The sequence below is a fragment of the Hippocampus comes genome, unplaced genomic scaffold (assembly GCF_001891065.2).
Source record: "Hippocampus comes isolate QL1 unplaced genomic scaffold, H_comes_QL1_v1.1 scaffold147, whole genome shotgun sequence".
In the NCBI taxonomy this organism is placed as follows: Eukaryota; Metazoa; Chordata; class Actinopteri; order Syngnathiformes; family Syngnathidae; genus Hippocampus; species Hippocampus comes.
Genome location: NW_017805009.1, coordinates 1445204 through 1465550, shown reverse-complemented (window position 1 = coordinate 1465550; position 20347 = coordinate 1445204). Strand labels below are relative to the sequence as shown.

The 20347-nt window shown below is 41.0% G+C and overlaps 2 protein-coding genes across 4 annotated transcripts in view; one reads left to right on the top strand and one right to left on the bottom strand.

Moving 5' to 3' along the window:
* Positions 1–3842, top strand: part of LOC109511599 (transmembrane protein 132D) — a 25482-nt gene extending 21640 nt beyond the window's left edge. The window contains exons 8-9 of the mRNA XM_019862802.1: positions 1011–1202; positions 1291–3842. Of these exons, the coding sequence (XP_019718361.1) occupies positions 1011–1202; positions 1291–2574 (1476 nt within the window). The 3' untranslated portion in view covers positions 2575–3842. The remainder of the gene's footprint in view (positions 1–1010; positions 1203–1290) is intronic.
* On the bottom strand, positions 3548–20347 carry glt1d1 (glycosyltransferase 1 domain containing 1). Of its 3 annotated transcripts, XM_019862840.1 has the most exons (13): positions 20176–20295; positions 19178–19215; positions 18743–18894; positions 18512–18617; positions 17678–17729; positions 16780–16816; positions 15534–15590; positions 9807–9905; positions 9215–9264; positions 7122–7165; positions 6604–6724; positions 4999–5097; positions 3548–4105 (listed from the first exon to the last, which is right to left on the bottom strand). In XM_019862840.1, coding segments are annotated over exons 2-13 (966 nt in total). In that variant the 5' UTR covers positions 19180–19215; positions 20176–20295; the 3' UTR covers positions 3548–3958. The 3 variants fall into 3 exon arrangements, with proteins under 3 accessions (XP_019718399.1, XP_019718398.1, XP_019718400.1); XM_019862839.1 differs by lacking the exon at positions 19178–19215 and having other exon boundaries at positions 20176–20347; XM_019862841.1 differs by lacking the exons at positions 15534–15590; positions 16780–16816; positions 17678–17729; ... (2 more) ...; positions 19178–19215; positions 20176–20295 and adding an exon at positions 12014–12867.

The following is a 20347-nucleotide window of genomic DNA, read 5'->3' as shown; positions in this document are numbered from 1 at the left end:
TCTTTGGTGGGTTCAGATCCGTCCTCAGCCTTAAGAGGGGCACACAAAATGCATGGATGGTCCTGATTATTATGAAGACCCCGCAGACAATACTTACTTTGCTCCATATATTTGATTATCCCACAACTACAGAATTGCACTGGGTTATGTCCCAATCTTTCATGACACCTTTTGCGACAACCGCTGGCAAGTATTATTACAGACAGCATTTAAAGTATGTCAACATTTCAGTATGTCGACACCGCAAGATAATTTGTCAGGAAACATGGGCTGAAACATTGCGGGGGCGACTGATCCAAATTTTCAAATAAAGAATTCCGGCATCTTTTTATTTAGAGACCGCAGAAAGAAAACCTATATCAATAAATTTTACATAATGGCCAAAACAAAAGTAAGGTCACGAGTGGAGCGGCATTCCCAGCCTGAACAGCTGTCAAAGTGGCTTATGCAAATGGCATTAAAAGGGGACACTGAGAGCAGACAAGACCATGTAAAGTCAATTACAAAATTGGGATTATGCACAGCAAATAGTTGCTCATTCCTAGAAGAGACGGAAAAGTGCAGTTCCGCATTCACGGTTGAGGATATTTCTCATCACAAAGGCATCTCATTGAGCAAACATCAGCAATTGTGTGTGGTGCGAATTGATGTAATCCTCATTCGACAAATTGCAAAGCCGTGCGACATACGTTGAAATTAATAACATAAATCACACAACTGCATCCACATCCTTGCTACATTTGCATCTTTGCACACACATATTTAGACAAGTATTTTCTTTTTTTTTTAATCTTATTTTCTAATTCTAATGGTATTTCACAAGTCTTGAGACTTAACTGGACTAAACTGGGACCTTGGGTATCAAATTCGGTTCCTTATCAAGTGCAAATATGTTTTGGTATGACAATTGCTTGACTCGAGTAGATAAACTTAGCACACAAACTGTGTTTTGAATCCGATGAAACTAATTTGTGATTCAACTTACTGGATGTGACATTGTTCTGCGACAGGTGTTTTCTCCACTCTCTGATGCAGTCTTGGCCAAAACAATGGTGAAAGTCACAGATGAAAAAGTGACCATTACTGAACTGGGGGTCCAGATGGTTGCAGGTCTCTCAATGACCCTCCAGCTCAGCACCGGAAGCAACAGGGCCATTGTGGCAACCACAACTACACAGGAAGTTCTGAGGTTGCCCAAACAGGTGATATTCTCCATCAATTTAAGTCCACCATGATTGAACTGACGTTCCAAAACACAGTGACAATTTCTTTTGTTTTCTCTCGCATTAGGAAGCCATGGTCAGTGCATGGGTCCAGTTCAGTGATGGCAGCCAGACACCTCTTGACATTTACGATCCTGCCTCTTACCGTGTGACGGTGTCATCCCTGGATCAGGGCGTGGTGTCAGTGCGTGGCGCCCCTCCAGCCGTGGTGGCAGAGGGAGAGGGCGAAGGAGTTCTGGTCCGGGTGGAAATGTCTATCTGTGAGGCCTGCCAGAAGTCCAAACGGAAAAGCACCGTAGCTGTGGGCAATGGCAATCTCAAGGTCAAGTTTCAGGTGAAAAGTCGACGACCAGACAAAACCATCGAAAAAAAGAATGACGGTGTGGACTTCAGAAATGACGGGGAGGAGATTGACAGGAAGCAAAGGAGACCATCAGAGGTTCCTTCTCCACACATCACAACAGTGACGAGAGATGAGAGCCCCTTGGCAAAGACCACAATCAAATCTCCAGAGGGAACGTTCATGACCAGCGGCAGCCTCGGGGGCGTGGGGAAACCAAGCACTTCAGGAAGCAGCCCCACCAGCGCGGTCAATATCAGTATGATGAGCAGCCCCGGCGACGGCGGTAAAGCGTCTGGCTCTGACAATACGATAGTGGACAGTGTTCGTTTCACAAGTACTGTCAAGGCTCCCGGTAACCTGGTCAACTCCAATAATTTCCCCACTAAAATTCTTGCGCCTGGACAAGAGTCAGTGGAGGTGGAGATCAGCGGAGAGGAAGATATGTTGACAAACAGACCCCTGACAGACTTAGAGATTGGGATGTATGCTCTCCTGGGGGTCTTTTGCCTGGCCATCCTGGTATTTCTTGTAAATTGCATATCATATGTTGTAAAGTTCAGACAAAAGAAGTCTCCGTCACATGGCCAGGAGCACACAGGTCATCGGCATGACTGGGTGTGGCTTGGTACGGACGCTGAACTCGTGATGAGCGTCCCGGGAAGTCCCGTTCAACAAGACTCGCAGACTATGACCACTGTGATAGACATTGGGCCTGATAAAACCGCCTCACTGTCCAGAAGCCCCAGTTGCCTGGCATCGGTCACAGACTCTCCAATTAGCTGCGTGGGCGCCTTCAGGAGCAAAGCATTGCCCCCAGATTCCCTCCACTCACCAACCAGCAAGAGGAAGCGAGTCCACTTCACCACCTTTTCCACATTGGAGTACCAGCATTCGCCGCAGCTCTCACAAAGGGAGAATGGACACGGCATCCACTGGGTTGGGAAGGAAGAGTGTTGTGACGAGGGACCCCAAGTGCCCATTACAGAGCCCAGGGACAGTGGACAATAGTGAGTCTGATCAGATTTCACATTGCAAATAATGTGGCTTTGATCACCTCAATGCCTTTGTTGACGCTCTGTCACAAACACGGATGGGATGAAAATAAACACCAACCCTGTTCATAACCTGTCAAGGCCTTTTTAGGTGTACTGTACACATACTGTATCATATTGTTCATAATAAAGAAATGAGTCCATGTCCTACTTGACACGATAATAAGCCACCAAATGCTATGCTGCATGTGGATATCCAATTCTTCAAATGTTTGCACTTCCTGATGACAAACCGACATTACAGACATTGAAGAGCTTATAAAATGCAATACTGAAATACAGAGCCCACATGGGTTTTAAATCCATGATAGTCACACATAGTGCTTATCTATTAAGCAACAGACGAGGCTTTTTTTTTTGTGGGTGTTATTTGGTGTTTAGTTACCCAGGATAAATTTGAATGTATTTGGATATTTTTTTTACCCGATTCTTACCGAAGTTCTTTTAATAATCAGCGTTTTGCAAAATATGAAAATTGTTGCAAGTGTTCATGTTGACACTCAAATTAAGCCGTATGGAAGTGTTCCTCATGTGCAAATGTTCCCATGTATTTGATCTGAGATGCCACTCCATGAGTAAGAAATGCAACCCAATCTAGGTCATGTCAAAAGTAAAAATGTAGATTAATACTTGTGCAGGTGAATCCAAAATGTGACTTTTTAACTGGCAGTGTCAAGATTTGTTCAGAAAAACAAAACAGGTGCTTATATTAAACGGTGTACGATGATTTGGAACGTCAATATCTTTGCAGCTGCAACCAAAGCAATATGCGATGTCAAAGCAAATGTTTCCCATGTACTTTTCGAAAATGAGTCCTTGTGACCCTTTAAACAGGCGCCTTTTGCACTTCATCAAACAAAAAGCGCAAACAAAATAAAACCCGGACTAAGCTATGTCTACCCTTCAATTGAAATAAAGAGACAGAGAGGGCAGTACACCAACATTTTATGTATTAAATTTGAATAAATAGTGCAATTTCAAAAGTACAAAGCATATTACTTTTGCAACCATTTTTGCTGTTGTATTGCCTCACAGTTATCCCTTTGATCCAAGCACCAATAAAAAAAACAAAAAACAAAAACATTTTGCTACATGTTTACAGTACGTTGATATAAAATACAGCAGTGTTTAATGCGAATATATCCACCAATGAAATATGTACATCTTGCAAATCCAGTCACATCACCTGTTTAAGAATCTTTACACAATGGGATGACATGCAAACGAGACCGAAAACAAAACAAAAAAAAATCCCCAGTAGCTACCAAAACTCCAACAAAAATATTTGTGCTTGTGTAGACAAGGACAGAGTAAACATTTTTGAGTTGAGAGACGTGGCCTCAGTGCAGCGTGTCCATCAACCTCAGGTAGGTTTCTCTCTCCTGCTTCAGGCTGTGATGCTTCACCACGTAGACTTTTCCATTCCTTATCAGTCTCGCTCTCAGCTCATGATCTGACAACAGCCTCTGAGACTGATGTACAAATTCCTGGCAGGGATAAAGGCAAAATGAATCTCATTTATCGCCAATGGCCACTTGAGGCCTGCCATTGAAGTTGTCTGAAGAGGTTTTTAAAGCACAAAGCCATATTACGAAGCATGTGAGTAGAATGCAGATAAAAGTATTTGCGTTGATAAATAAATGCTTCAAAAGGATGGAGCTATTTGTAGTTCCAGGACCAAATCAAGACCGGTGGACTTTTTCAGTTTATCCTATAATGGCTGTCACTTCTAACTTTCTAATGAAGAATAGAAAAAAAAAAACAAACTGAGAACTTGGAAGACCATTAGCCACCATCTGTCACAAAGACCTGCTGGGTGGGAGAGTAGTATAAAAATTAGACCAATTAAAGCATGATCAATGCTTAGTGAAGGCACCGTTACTTGACATATGGTGTATCCACACTGCATTCTATGGCCCTAATGGCTCAGCAGACTGAGGAAACACTCCAGCTCAGCCCATCTCTGCTCACGTGAGGCTATGCCCTACCCACAGCCACCGCCCGTTGAGAGGACTTAATCCCCCCCGCTGCTAACAAAGAGTGATCTCTGGCCCTGTTATATTCCAATTTCAAATTCCTGTGACTTGTGTTACTCTATTTTCCAAACCCAATTTAGCTCTGGTTTGTCTGTAGGAATAAGACATTGAAGTACAGAGGGAGTTAAAATGGTTGAAGCTAATGAAGCCGCTGTTAGGATGCATCTTTGGAAAGAAAGGGACATGCTCATTTCCAGTTGGTGGTTTAATGATGCCTGTTAGTGGTCAATATTTTGTGGGATAGCTGCAGTAGCTTTTTGGCCAAAGCCTTGCAGTACAAATTCAAAGCATCCTATCAAGCTTAACGTAGTATCAGAGCATGTGTTAGTGCTTCGGCTGCCTACCTGAGGGGAAGAATATAGCAGACCCGTGACCTCATGTTGTACCACAGCTTTATTTCCTGGAATGTCCCTGGCCACCACAGGTAGCCCCAGATCCATTGCCTGTCAGAGGATGAGGCAATTACATTCTCTAGTCATAGACGAGTGGACACGGCGCAAGGCATTTCAATCTTCCTCACCGGCACATTACGGTGTGTTGTAATTGGTGGCTTATTTCTGTCGCTGAGCAGGGGAATCAGCAAAGTAAAACTAGAAACGACTGCACAAATATTACATTCATCCAAAACAAAACATCTTTTGTTTACTGTGAGAGAGGAGTCACAATTTGCAAATCATTTGCTAGTTGACAAAATGTAATATATGACTCACACACAGTTCTGGTCAGAAGGAGAAGCTCCCTCATCATCGACATGAATGCCATCTTGAATTGGGGCTTTTGATGATTGATTTACTTCTTTGCAATGATTATAGAGCATAGGAGAGACTGGGGTAAATTGAGCCACCCCCGTTGTTTTTAAGAAACCATTCCCCAAAATTTGAGCATGTGACTAAATGTTTAGGGCAGCGGTCACCAACCTTTTTGTAACGGAGACCTATTTCTTGGGTACTCACTATGACAAAAGGACTACCCGTTTGATATACCCTTCAGAAATCAATGTTCTCAAATTACATGTAATAATGTATGTATCTCTCTCTCTATTTTTTTACACATACACAAATTTAAAACCTAAATCTTGTTTGAAAAACTAATTGAAAATGTATGTTGTAAATTCTCGCGCAAAAAGTAAATCGTCATTACAAGCCCCAAATTTATATGACATTCTAGCCCATTATAAGTGACTGTTCCAACGAGAACATTGGAATAACTAAATCGTCATGAAACAGCACCGTCATGAAAAGCTGCAGCGCTATCAAAAAACTTCATGCACGGTGAAATAAAATGTTTCTCTGCTCTTGTCACACACGGATGCTTGTGTGAGTGAGAGGCACCATTTTGCAGTGGCCTCGAGGCAGAGTTCAATAAGCTTTTCGTCCGCCTGCCGAGAAAGTACGTACGTAAGGAAAGTTAAAATGGTTGCTCCAAATGCTAATCTGCACAGTGCGCAGTCGGCATTAAATGCAGCAGTGTCACACAAAGGTGAGACATTGTCCAGGTTATACCATGAAAAAGTTTGAAGCAATCGTGATTGTCCCGAAACTAAAAGTGGAACAATTCCATCTATCCAACATAATCTTTTTTTTTTAAATTGTGTCTGACAGAGGCTTTGTTCCTCCATCCTAAATGCAGTGTCGTGCTACTACATTTGAATCAGATGACATTTAAACAGCATAACTTAAATATGAGTGCATGAGATTTTGGGGACAATCACTCCCCTTCAGAATTAACAATCTGTGGCAGCTCATGCCTTCAGCAGATTGTTGAGACAAACACACGAAGGTAGTAATCCAACTTTAAGACTACAATGAAGTGTCCTAAGTGTTTCGAAGGGATAAAGTGGATTTGCCAGTCTTGCTTAATCACCCTCCGGTAAGTTTTCATTATGCATTATGAAATGTTTGACGATGTTTTAATTGCGATGATGTGACTTGAGGCCAGAAGATGTTTACCTCCAAGATGGCTGCTGACATGCCTTCTGAGACTGAACTGTTGACGACAGCAAAGCACCTTTTCATGGCGGCGTGGAGCTCCGGCCGGCTCCTCTCCCGGGCTAAGAAGACCCCCGCTGTTCTGTAGAAGCGGTGACAAAGCTCAGGACTGGCGTGACTCAGGGCTCACAAAGGCGTGAATGATGGTGAGCAGCATCAACAAGCTTCGGGCAAGAAACACGGCTGCACTACTTGTGAGGTGAACATTGAGTTCAGGTGAAGTCCGAACCAAAGAGCACCAACTTTGTGGTGGTGAAATCCCACCGCCCAAAAACAGAAAGATCATGAAATGGGAGTAGGTGAAAAAGAGATTTGCATTCACTTCAGTTTCCTTTTAGATAATGAAGGTCATCTGACGTTTTGCTGCATATGCGGCCAAACATTTTGGGAGGAACAAAGCAACTTCATGAGCCGTTTCCTAAGTCCCAAGGTCTTTTATCGAGTGTGCAACTGACGATGAAAATTAAATAGCCACTTACCTCTTCACAACAGCTTCGACTTCATCAGTAAACACAGTATCGATCTGGGAAAGAGAAAAGCTTCACAATCATTAAGAGTGCAAGGGGGGACAACATCAACAATGACACAAAGACATCTACAGAAAGCAAATCATTTTCGGAAAATCCGGTCTTTTTCAGAGATTGGGGTCAGGGTAGGGTGGATGGCCAATGTGATTAATTGCAATGTGGGATTTGCGTGCATTAGCTTAACCTCAGAAAAAAAAGTCACATATCAATTTGGGTCAAAGATGTTGCCAAGCAAGCTTTTTCATTATAGCACAAGCCAGGTTTAATTAAATCGAAACAGAAGTGTAACATTTAAGAGGTGGAGTCAAGAGGAGCTCCGGCAGAAATTACAGCATAGTAATGGAAGAATTATCAACTATTTTATGTGACTGCAACAAATAAAGGATCATGCTGAAAACATTTTTTTCCACACAACAGTGTAGGAGGAGCATGGAGTTTGTGTGGCAGTGACAGAGGAGTGAGATGTGTCATCAGTGACAAACTGATCTGAATTCTCCTCCTGTGGATTTATATGGAGCACCACGACAGCTTGAGCAAAGTAAGTCTCACTTGGGCGGTCACAAGTCTTTTTTTTTTTTTTTTTTAAGATGCCACTTTGATTTTATTATGCGGGTTGACAAATGCCTATTTGGACTACTGCGAGAGCGCAGAACAATTGTGGCCCAAAGTGGCAATCATACAAACAAATGTTGCTTTCCATAAAATGTATACCTTTTCATTTCTCATAGAAACAACCAAACCTTGCACTGTGATTCAGGCATGTTGAGATGAATCATACATCTCTGCTTCAGCTGAATCATTTCATCAAAGGAGAACACAGAGGCGAATGTTGCGGCAGGAGACAGAGGATAAGCCCTTGGCCATGTCTAATGATGTTGTTTTCAAGAAGCAAAACATAACTTTTACTTGACAAGACCGCTCAAAATGGAGAACAATCGCAGATATAATACTGCGCAATGATGTCATATCAAATCAAAAGCAATTCGGGAGGAGGTGAAGATACAGTGAAAAAAATATCAATTTATGAGGCACAGAGAATAAAACGGGAGTTTAAGTGGCTGCTGCTTTCTGTGGCTGCAAGACTTTGTGACTTCACAAATCAGGAGACTAACATTACTGGGCTATCCATGTTTGTACAGCGAGCCATTTAATGTTTGACATGAAGGAAAAATAAAATACAAAGGATAGAAGAGAAACGATTTGTGAGACAGGGAAAGAGGTGGTGATTTATGTCATATTACATGTCAGTGCATGTGAAGATCCAGGCTCATCCATCCGTACATTCAAAAAGCAAAAAGACAGAGCCCTATTGTATACAGTACAGGGCTAGTTAGGTAAGTGCTCATCTGAAATATTCAATAAGCAGATGGCAGTTTGACACAACAGGGAATTGCCTGATGACTCTCAGCCCGTTTGAAGAAAACGTATGCTCAGTGCGGATTTCATTCATCCGTCCGTTATGCAAGCCGCTTATGCTCACGAGGGTTGCGGGCGGGCTGGAGCCTTTCCGAGCTGACTTCAAGGAGTAGGCGGGGTACACCCTGAACTGGTTGCCAGCCAATCGCAGAGCACACATAGACGAACAACCATTGACACTCACAATCACACCTCGGGACAATTTAGAGTGTTCCATAAACCTGTTGTGCGTGTTTTTGGAATGTGGGAGGAAACCGGAGTACCCGGAGAAAAACCACACAGGCATGGGGAGAGCATGCAAAAGTCCACATAGGAAGGCCAGAGCCCCAAATCGAACTCTGCATTGTGAGGCCGACGTGCTAAGCAGTCGACCACCATATGTGTGTGTGTGTGTGTATGTGTGTGTGTGTATGGGTGTGTGTGTGAATGAATGATGCAGATATGCCAACTAGTCGACCACCGTGCCACTGCGCTGAATACATTTGCAACAAAATATTTAAAGTAATATCTCTACGAGCCAGTATGTCCTGTTAGCAGCTGATGGCTATGTGAACGACTGGTAGCAACAATATACAGTCATGATACAAAGCGAAAGAGGAAAAACAGACAATTTAAGCCAATGTACTTACCTTTGGACCAATTATAACAAGCACATTCTGAGGATTCTCACTATGCCACTCTGTAAGACAAAAAAAAAAAAAAAAAAAACAGGCAATGAGGCAATTTGAAGAGAGGGATAACGACACCTTAATCTTTCTGTTCTGTTGTTGTGTCATCGCAATATGAGAAAAATTGAAATAAAATGTGGCGCCTCCGCAGTGTCAATGAAGTTAATTCAAATAAAAGAGTAAGAGTGTCTGATTTTGAAAAAGTGGTAATTCTCTCTTATGTACAGCTTCAAGAAAATGCCAAGAGGAAAATGCGCATTCAACAATCTCAATGATGAGCTGTCAGAAAAGGCTGTCTGCTCGTTGACATACATTTCCAATTTGATGATACTTAACCATCGATTGAGGACCGTCATTAATGCATACGGGCATTGCTTTAGCTTCAAGTTAGAAGAGAAACAGTCACGAAAAACTTAGCAATTTAGGGGTTTCTGAAACCAAGATTACAAACAAGAACAGCAATGAAACTCATTCCTTTTAGTTGAATGAATGTGGTGCCATTATTTAGACCTCCGTCTAAATAATGGCAAGCAGGTTTCAGTGTATGATGTACCTGAGAAACGCTCCACTAAATAGAGAGGGTCCTTGACTCTTCTGAGGCCACAGATCAACAGGAAAACGCGGAGCCGTTGCACATGCACACCACTTACATCTGGAAAGAGGCCAGACACAGAACGACAGTGCTAAAATAACAAAACACTGCATAATGAACATCCAAAGTACTGGTAGGTAATGAAAGTGATGCATCACCCAAGGTCACGATGAAAATAAGACAGCAGTGACTAATGTGTTTGCGCAATTCCCTGATCAGAGTCGTAATGCTCAGCAGGGAAATTGGGAGACACCGAAAGGCCGTGGCCTAATCATTCTAAGTCATAACTACACAGCCACCGCGTGGCAGGGTCAAGAGCAGCCTTGAATTGCTGGAAAAGAAGTAATGATGTCGAATTGTTTGAGGAAACTACTGAGTCAGCGCTTTGCCCAATGTGCCCGATGTTGGATGAAATCCAGAGATTACAGCCCAGCTGGAGAACAATGCCAATGACTACTGTTCAGCCGCTGACCTTCAAAAGGCGTAAATCCTTAGAACACTACCACACAGGCTGATTAGTATTAGTAACACGTGCATGCACGAAAACACACACACACCTGAATTACACTACCTTGCATGGACTTAGTGAATATTCGAAAAAGTTGTTTTCATAGTTTTGTGTTGGAGGAAGCTGTCATGCAGTAAGACTTTGCACACTAAAAGAACCCTTTGCCATGTTTTTCTAAACTATTCTTTGAAATGTTCGATTACTATTCAACTTTGTCAGAAATAAGTCCAGGATGGATATACTGTAGGGAGGTGACATGACATGAACTTGGTTGTTGTGGTTTGGTTCATTGCAACAATAATTTGCAAATGCAAGCTGATTGTGTATCGGGTAGATGAATGGCTACCTATCGACAATGGAAAGTGTTATTTCCTCTGATGCTGCGAAGAGCGCACTGTAAACAAACCACCCTCCGATAGCACAAACACACACATGCACGTTAAAAGTACCGTGATAGGAGAAATCCCCTGCTGTCAGTTAAGTCCAGATCAGGAGGCTGAGGCACTTCTTTAAAGCTCTTAAAGAGGATCTAAACGTGACAGCGTGGAGTCTGGGCATTGACCCTGATCCCTGGAGCCTATTGTCAGTGTAGTGCCTCATTCTCTTGAAAGTCCTTGCAGTGAGTTGTATGATGCAAAAGGACATTATCTCAGGTTAACGCCCAAATGCTAACAATTGAACAAGGTACAATAACATTACTCAGGTGAGGCAATTAAGGATAGATTGCAATGGAAACCTGGCTGCAGACAGAAAAAAAAGCAACAAAAAATAAATACAGTGATCCCTCGCTATTTCGCGGTTTGTTTATCGCGGCTCAGTGCATCGCGGATTTTTTCAAACATATTCTTTTTTTTTTTAGTCCGCAAAAGCTCCGCGAGAAGCAGCGAAATTCAGCAAAGCAACAGCGAGTCACATAGAGCAACATATACAGTACTACATGTATATGTTTACTGTATTTTGTTATTCATAAACTAACCTAACTTATACATCCTCTTGTTTCTTGTTTTATGTTGAGGAAAGAAATTTGTGCTCTATGTTACACATACAGCACATTTAACAAAGTTGTATCCAATCCAATGTTTAAATCTATTAGTATACAACATTAAGTCATGTTAATTACTTCAAAATTTACTTCTACATGCATGTATACCATTAAATTTGGCCTTATAAATATTATGTACATGTACCTATATGAAGGGGGGGAGGTCGCTACTTCGCGGATTTTCGTTTATCGGGGGTGGTTTCGGTCCTCATTAACCGCGATAAACGAGGGATTACTGTAGTCATACCTCGGTTTTCGATACATAATCCGTTCCAGAAGGCTGTTCAAAAACCGATTTGTTGTTGATAATATTTCCCATTACAATCAATGTAAATAATTTAAATCCGTTCCAAGTCTAGAAAACAACGTTTTAAAAGCATTTTCTAAACTATTTTACACCATAAACTGTATACACATCTCTCATCATGACAATTGTAAATTACATTCTTTTACACCTTGAACTAATAAATCCAAAAGTAATGGCTGTAATTATGGACTCTCTCTCTGCAACCCTGTGCTATGGTACAAGGTAACAAAATCTTTGAAAAAATAAATAGTAGAAATTTTTAATGTGTGTATGTGTGTGTGGAGGGGGGGGGGATCCTTACAGTTCAGTACCTGTAGTAACAGGAAGGTTAATTCTCGAAAGGAGAATCCTCATCCTTAACGTCGGGTAACTCGACTCCAGCATTGTTCTTCGGTTGGGGAGACTCTGCCATAGGTTCTTCCTTCCTTTTCGTAAAGAATCTATCGAGTGTAACTTGTTTCTCCCTTCTTTTGAGAACGTTATGAAAGTGGCTAATAACAATGTCATTAAATGCATACACAGCTCGACTGCTTGCAGCTTTATCTGGATGATACAGGTCCACAAAGTTTTGGATATCATTCCATTTTGCACAAATTTCTTTGATACTAGCAGTAGAGGCATCTTTCCTTCCCCCATCGTCATCGGAAGACATCTCCTTAAACGTCCTCTTCTGCTCTTCCTTAAATTCTTCTGTCGTGATCTCGTCACGATGTTCGACGATTAGCTCCTTGACATCACTTTGTGTGTGGTCTGGAAACGACTGCTCGCATGTGATGTAGGTCCTTCGTGGCATTTTTTCCCCCAAATGTCCAGTCTCGTTCATATTAAAAGTTTGCTGGGGAAAATATTCCTCAACTTTGACAAGATTTTCAAACTCAAAGTTAAACATTTCGGAAGCTTCCTGGTCTGAACTGGCTGCCTCCCCATGACGAATCACGCAGTGTATCCCACTTCTTCTTCTAAACTTTTCGAACCACCCTCTGCTTGCTTTAAAATCAAACTCTTCAGGAACAATGCTAGGATCCTTTTTTATCAACTCGCCATACAATTGTCTTGCTTTGCCACAAATCGCATCTTGGCTAACACTGTCCCCTGTTAGCTGTTTCTCGTTTATGAAAATAAGCAAACGTTTCTCCACTTCCTCTAATACCTGTGGCCTTTGTTTGCTAAGCACACTAGATCCTTTAGCCACATCACTTACTTTCAGAAGTTCTTTCTTTTTTAGGATGCTGCTTATCGTCGATTTCGGCATGCCGAACTCCTTAGCCAACACAGACACACGCACACCGGATTCATATTTCGCTATCAAATCTTTCTTAAATGCAATCGTTGTGCGCACTACTTTCCTCTTTTCTTGACAAGCTTTCCTACTTCCACTTGCTTTCTTTGGTGCCATGATTAGGGTCTAATACACAATGCAGAAATAACAGTCCGATTTGCGTCAATCTCAACAGACAAGTCTGCTCAAAATGAACGCTACACGAGGAAGCCTCACTTCCTTGTCTACACGAAAAAGCGTCACTTCCTCGTGTAAGGAAGCTGAGAGGAGTCCAGTGGAATAGTCATTCAGCTTTGCCTTAGTTTGGTCCAAAACCGATATTTGGTTGGAGTCCAAGGCGTAAAAAATTCGAATCTTCTGGTCGAAAACTAATTTGGTCGAGAACACATACGTTCGAAAACCAAGGTATGACTGTACATATAGCGTACATCAAATTGTACAATGTGATATAGTTAAACCCATTACATTACTTGGCATGATGGATACAAGATTCAGCAGCAGCGATGATGTATGGGTGTCCCTAAGTCATTTTTTTAATTGTCATATTGGGATGAATTAGGTGTGCGTTATTTGTTCTAGAATCTAGAGTGTTCCAGTCGTTTGGGGCAGACAATTGAAAAGAATTTCAGAAGTAGTACTGACTTTGGGAACAAAGAGGTTAATAAAACTACTGGAACGGACAGTGCGGTGGGCGTATTCAAAGTGAGCAAAGATGCGGTGGCGTTTTGCCAAAACACTGGTCCATCGATGAACATGAAGCAGTGAATATGTCTGCGTGCGTGCAGAGAGGGTCAATGAACCATGGAGAACAGCTCACAGTGGTGAGTGTGAAAGGGAGCACCGGTGACAAAGCGGATGGCAGCGTGGTATAGTGTATGGTGCTGAGCGTGTGGAAGACATCTTGTGAAAATGATTTCCACAGTACATCTCCGTAATCTAGGATTGGGATTGGTTAAGGGTTTGAAACGGAGACCTGTCACAATATACAAAATCGTTGCCACAATTCATTTCTCAAGGTATAATTGTAAAAATAGCCCAATATGCCAGACCCCCCACCTCCCCGACACTTTTGTGCAGTTTACTGAGCTCTCTGAAAATTGTTGTTTCTTTGTTTGCCTTTGACTTCAGAGGCATTTTTCTGAACAATCCCCCAGATGCGTTTGACAGAAGATTAGATTCGGTATGTGAGTGCATGAATGTGGTATTCACTTGAATGGCTAAAATTAATCTCTCTCTCGCTCCCACATCATGCAATATGGTTTGCAAGGACTTAAACAATGACACTTTATGTCACAGCAAGAGAGATATTTTGGGCACTGTGGCAATAATAAACTGCCGCAGTTGTCATTGGGTAAAATAGTGAATAATTTGCAGACAACCTTAAGGGTGTGTCTTGGTTTACTGATGCCCATTTCAGCTACCATGAGACCTATCATTGTGTTGGTCTCAAAATTCATAAAACTCAACACTCCATATGGTGACAAATACAGCAAAAAAACACAAATAACTGCTGATATTCCATGTAAATATTTAATGCATCAATATAATGTTGACCATAGAATCTCCTCATCCTGGTTGATGTATGCAATGACCTATATGCTTCCATTATTATTATTTTATTTTTTTTTTTTTTGCGAGGGGTCTGACTGTGTAGCTGTTCACTCTTCTGTGATTTTCTCTCTACGATAGAGAACTACTAATGCACCTGCTGTTTTGCTGTTCATAGTTACATGTGCTCTGCTTTAACGCAGTTCCAGACAAATATCTGTAAAAAGTGCGCCGTACTGCACACCTCTGCACTTATTGTGGCATTTCCTGACTCTACAGTTCACATGAGTTGAACGATTAGCATAACTTCTCCATCTCCTGTTCTTTCATCTAGCTCTGTGTGTCAAATGCTTTGCTGCTCCTCCCGTTAGTTTTGCTGCTCCTCCCGTTAGTCTATTATCAACATGTTTTTTTGTGAACAAACAGTCAAACACGTTTCGATTTCCAGACCAGGAATCACATACAGTACCTACTTATTCAATTCACTTGGTTTCACTATTTTTATCATTTTCCACAAAGGATAGTTTTTGCTCTCTTGCTCTTTGTTGAGGAGTGACGCGGCATTTGCGCCAAAGCATCCCCGACAAAAAAAACATGCACAAATAATGGATGGAGGAGAAAGGGCTCATCTCATTTCTCTCTTCCCAATTTTCGATGGCAGGGGTAGGGAGAGCCATATCCTGCCTGTTTTAGAGCTCTCCCTAATCCAACACACTTGATTCAAATGATCATGACCATTTCAGGCTTCCACAGAGTGCGCTGATGAGCGGGTCGTTTGAATCAGGTGCGCTGGAGTAGGGAGGGATCCGAAACACGCAGGATATGGCTCTCGAGGAACCGGAGTTCCCTACTCCTGTTCTATGGCCTTACGCTTCACTTCTCTGTTTGCATGTTTGTGCCTCAACAGTTCACGTCACAGAAACAGTTCACATAGAATGAGTTGAAGGGAACAGTTTAGAAAAATATATTTTCAAAGAAAAGTGAACAAAAAGTGAGACAGTTACCTGATCTCCGTAAGAATTCAGACCAGCTGAAGTCCTCTGTCGCTTGCGTCTCAATACCTTTTAACAATAATGCGGATAGGAGCAATGTAAATTTCATGAAGCAGTAAAAGTTGAGGTCAGGTATATCTACATGTCTTATTTTACGCTTCATAATTTCAATGGGTCTAGTACGCACACTCTTTTACTAAGTCATGCTGTTGTAAGTAACACATGCAGAATGTTGTTTGCCATTGTCTTACCAAAATAAGCGCGGGCATTAATGAGAACACATTGCTTGGATGGTAGCAATTGTTTTTCCAAAACCTGTATGTACCTCCCAGCATGAATGGTGCCTTCACATATGTGTAAATTACCCATGCCTTTGGCACTGACACAGCGCCACACCATCACAGATGCTGGCTTTTGAACTAGAACGCAGTTGAACCTCAATCCATCTTTGCTTGTGAATGACTGAGCAATTCAGCGAGCCAATTTTTTAAATACCCAATTATAGCACCCACCTGTTCCCAGTTAGCTGTATGTGAGGGACGTGCCAAACAGGTGTTTTATGAGCATTCCTCAAATTTATCAATCTTTTTTGGAACATGTTGCAGCCATAAAAATGTAATGATTATTTTCTAAAAAGCAATACAGTTTATCAGTCTGAACATGAAATATCTTGTCCTTGTAGTCAGTGTATTCAATTGAATCTGGGTTGAACATGTTTGCAAATCTCTGTATTCTGCTTTTATTTATGTTTAACACAATGTCCCAACGTAATTGGAAATGGATTTGCAGTAACAATATAACCATGTTTTTTTGGGGGGGGGGGGCAATCTGTTTGTTAAATTTATTTGTGTCCGTAAATGTGTGAATGACAGGCATTACATTTGTGCACTTTGCAGGTTGACACTTTATGAAGTGCAGCCAAGTTCACATGCATTACTTTATGGGGCCCTGCCAGATCAAGTCATGTATAGCAAATGGTGGACATGCTGACATCCAGAAAAGCAACACAAAAGTGGAGTCTACGTATACATTTCCAAACCGGAATCACATTTTCAATGGTAGCATTTCATAATAAAAGTATACATAAGGTCTAATCTGTCTCATCACTTAAATGCACAACTGAGCTAACCTAGCTATCTTTGTGTCAAAGACTACACTGCGATCTTACCTGCGTCTGACAGATGAAGGTTAACGCAGTGAATGTGTCTCTTATTCTTTAGTTTAAATAACTTAAAATGAATGTTCTTGTAGAGCTTACCTTGTGGCTGGACAAAGATTTTGCTGCTCTGGGAGTGCTTAAGATTGGGTGTTGGGGCCACAGGGAGCAGAACATTTCGGTTAAAATAAGACACTGGCATGATTGTGCATTTTGTTCAGAACACTTTGATTATCACTAAGTACAGTAACTGCTTCATAAATGAGGGACAAGGCAATTATCTTGAACTGTCAAGATTTTCAGACTAAATGCGTACTTCAAAAAGATAAACGCGGGTAGGATAATTTGAATTTCTACATTATAAATCAAGCGTAGATGGAATGCTATCACACTGGATCCACATTTTTTTTTCTGTGACGTAAAATGGGCAAATGTGTGTCCTGTCAACCAATTGCTAGCGCTAAATGACAGATAAAGCATGCCACAAGCCTCAATCTGCAATTCATTGCGAGAATGTAATCAGAAAATAAAACAATGTAATACTGTTTTAATGCCAGATTGGCATGAGATATGCATCCTCTTATCTGTGCAACAAAAGTCTTTCTGTTGTTTTTAATGAAGTAGTCGCTACTGCTGTTTGTTGATGCGCCATAATCGCAACTAAATCAAAATAATTGCATTTTTCTTTCGCAAAATAACGGCTTCTATTGTACTAAATGGGTAGTCTAAAGGTTGACATTTTATCCAAAACAAAGTACCACTTCAGGCATTAATTTTAGTTATATATTTATGTCAGTTGTAACTTTGTGTGCGCATGAAAGATAATGTATACAGACACAAACATCGTTGTGAATAATTTAGCACATGAATAATCACCTTCTAAGAGGGAGATATTTGCAACTGGTTGGCAAAACAAAGGCCTCAGACCTAGCATTGAAGCAATTACTGCACTTGAAATACTGCAGACGGTCAAATGGAATTCAAAAAAGTAAAACCCTACCAAATATAGCTCAGCCTCTTTTTTCAATTTGTCTGTAAATGCAACTGCAAACCTGTTCAAAAACACATTTTCTTGTCACCCTCAACTTTGCAGAAAGCATTTCAGTGAAATACTTGGTCATGAATTTGCATTAAAGGCTTGTATAAGCAGCAACAATTCCAATGGGAGACGAAAAAGAAACAAACAACAATTTTAAAATACTTGATTCGCAAAGTTTTACATAAACCCCAAAACCAATAAACAGAAAAAAAACCCAAATGGTTCCTGTTCTGAATCACAGGTTAAGTAGGTAGGAAAAAGAAATGGAAAAAGAATAGAGAATAAAGAGGCCAGAAGGCTAACAGCTGACTGCATTTGATAACTAAGATTGGAATGTCAGAGGACGAGAAGGTCATTGCAGATATTTTCTACCCATGTATCCTAAACTTTCACAGGCCACTTTGGCTGTTACGACAGATCCCCTCTGTCTGTTTACATTTTAGCAAATTAATAGGGATGATTAACAACGAAAATAAATAAAAATAACAACGATTTTCAATGAACCCTTTCAAGGACAGCGGCTACTACAGTGGGCATCTTATCATGTTATCAGGTTACAGGGTGCATGAAAGAGTTAAACTTATGAAGAGGAAAAAAAAAAGACCTATTTCTAATGCGTCTCTTATCCATTAATTAACAGGGCAATTGCATTCCAGCGCCACAACCCACAGTTTGCAGTGCCTTTCACCTGGTTTTCCCACTTCCTTTTGGCCCACTGAAAACATTGTGTGATGCGTCAAACCAATATGATGAGATTCATAGATTCACTCTAGTACTGATATTCAGCAATATCACCGTGCTTTATGTAGAACTTTTTCCATAACCACACGTCTCGTCTCAACTTTCACATCTTCATTGATGTCTGTTCCACCAAAGATAATGCCAAAGGGTACTTGGATGTCTGTTTTGAAGGTTACACATAAATAGATTTGTTCAGGCAGATATGGGAAACCAAACAGCTTTCCTAATCTTTTTGATGGTTGTCCGGTATGACACAATGGATCGAAAAAGAAACATGCATTTTACCTAGCAGAAGTCTGCCGGCCTTGAATAGATGAATGGCCAGTGCACCTTCAAATTGAGGATTTTGTGAGAGCAGGTTTGCCACGTCAGAAGAAGACTCAAAATCCTCTGCATGTCTGAGCTCACATGTGTGTCCTGCCGATTCAATGTGGGACCTAAAAAATGAGGGGAATTCAATATCTACAATTCCTTGGAAAAAAATAGTTAGTGTTTTGGAACATTAAGACAATTCTGATACTTAAGAAATGCCAAGTTAATGCAAAATTAAGTATATAACTGATTTTATGAAGGAAAAGCCCAAACCTGATTTCCCTCCTTGTTAAATCATGAGTTAATGGCAATTAACTGCAGTTTTTGGGGAAAAGGTGTTCAATTTTACTGGCCACATCAAGGTTTGAGTATGGCCCGATTTTTTTTAAAAATCAAGAAATCACTTACATAGAACGTGTCACACAAAGTGAAGTAAGCTACAAGATCTAAAAAAAATAATACATCATGTAAAGAGACATCAATTCAAAGAGAAAAAAAATTGGCATACTCAAGACTTATGGAAAATTATGCTGTGGACTAGGTGAAAGTTCAACATTTGCATGGTGTGCAGCCCATGACAGTACATCTGGCATTAAAACAACACAGCATGTGATAAAAACAACGCCCAAACATAATGGTGTGATTGCCTGGGGTTGCTTTGCTCACTGAGGATCCGGATGACTGGCTGAAATTAATGGATAAATAAATTCAGCTGTCTATCAGAAAATCCTACAGGTGAACGTCATGCCATCAGTTTGTGTCCTGACGTTCACCCAAAACATACCAAAAAGTCCACCTCTGAATGGCTTAAATATATTTAACCCGAAACATACCAAAAAGTCCACCTCTGAATTGCTTAAATGTATTTCTGATGCTGTGTTAGGACATTCAAAAGAGGGAAATAATTCTGAAAGAAGGAAATTCCTCAACGATGATGCAAGAGACTCATCACCAGTTATCGCAAACACTTGAATGTTGTTATTGCACAACCAGTTTAGAGCTGATGGTTCATTTTGCTGTTCACTTCACAGTTATGAGACTGTTTGTGAAGGTCTGCCACATAAAATCCCTACACTAAAAATATACTTAGGTTTGACGTTATAAGACGACAACAACATGTGGAAAAGTTCATGGAGCATGTTTCCATTTGCCAGCCACTGTAGGCTACGTCACTACAGTAAAACACAAGGCTAATTTCAACTACACTTATTTCGCTGAAGAGGTCAAAATCGGAACCCTAAGAAGGAGCAGCAGTGTGGAAAAACCAAAACTAGAACTTGAACAGGCATGGATGCTGCCCGTGTTAACGATTAACTCCTGAGTTCTGCCCTGTTGCTTACTACTGTCTCACCTGAATTATAAATGCCAAGACCGGAAAGATGTAACTACTATAAGGGGTAAATTACCTGATTCGCTCGGCTGTGGTACGGTTCCCTGATTTGGGTTCGAGACAAGCGAGAAAAAGTAAATTCATTTTTTTCCCAATAATGGACTAGTATATACGGATATGCGTCAGTAAATATGAGGACACCCTGTGCGTGCTATTACGACAGACTAGGAAGACTGCTCAAACACATT

Bases quoted from the DNA above. Each gene is read 5' to 3' on its own strand.
- glt1d1 (XM_019862839.1), bottom strand. From the start codon at position 20,243: ATGAATTTACTTTTTCTCGCTTGTCTCGAACCCAAATCAGGGAACCGT. The intron at 17,730-18,511 runs GTGATATTGCTG...GTTTTTGAACAG, and splicing joins AAAGTTCTACATAAAGCACG to GTTTGCAGTTGCATTTACAG. The intron at 6,725-7,121 runs GTAAGTGGCTAT...CCGCTTCTACAG, and splicing joins GTCGAAGCTGTTGTGAAGAG to AACAGCGGGGGTCTTCTTAG.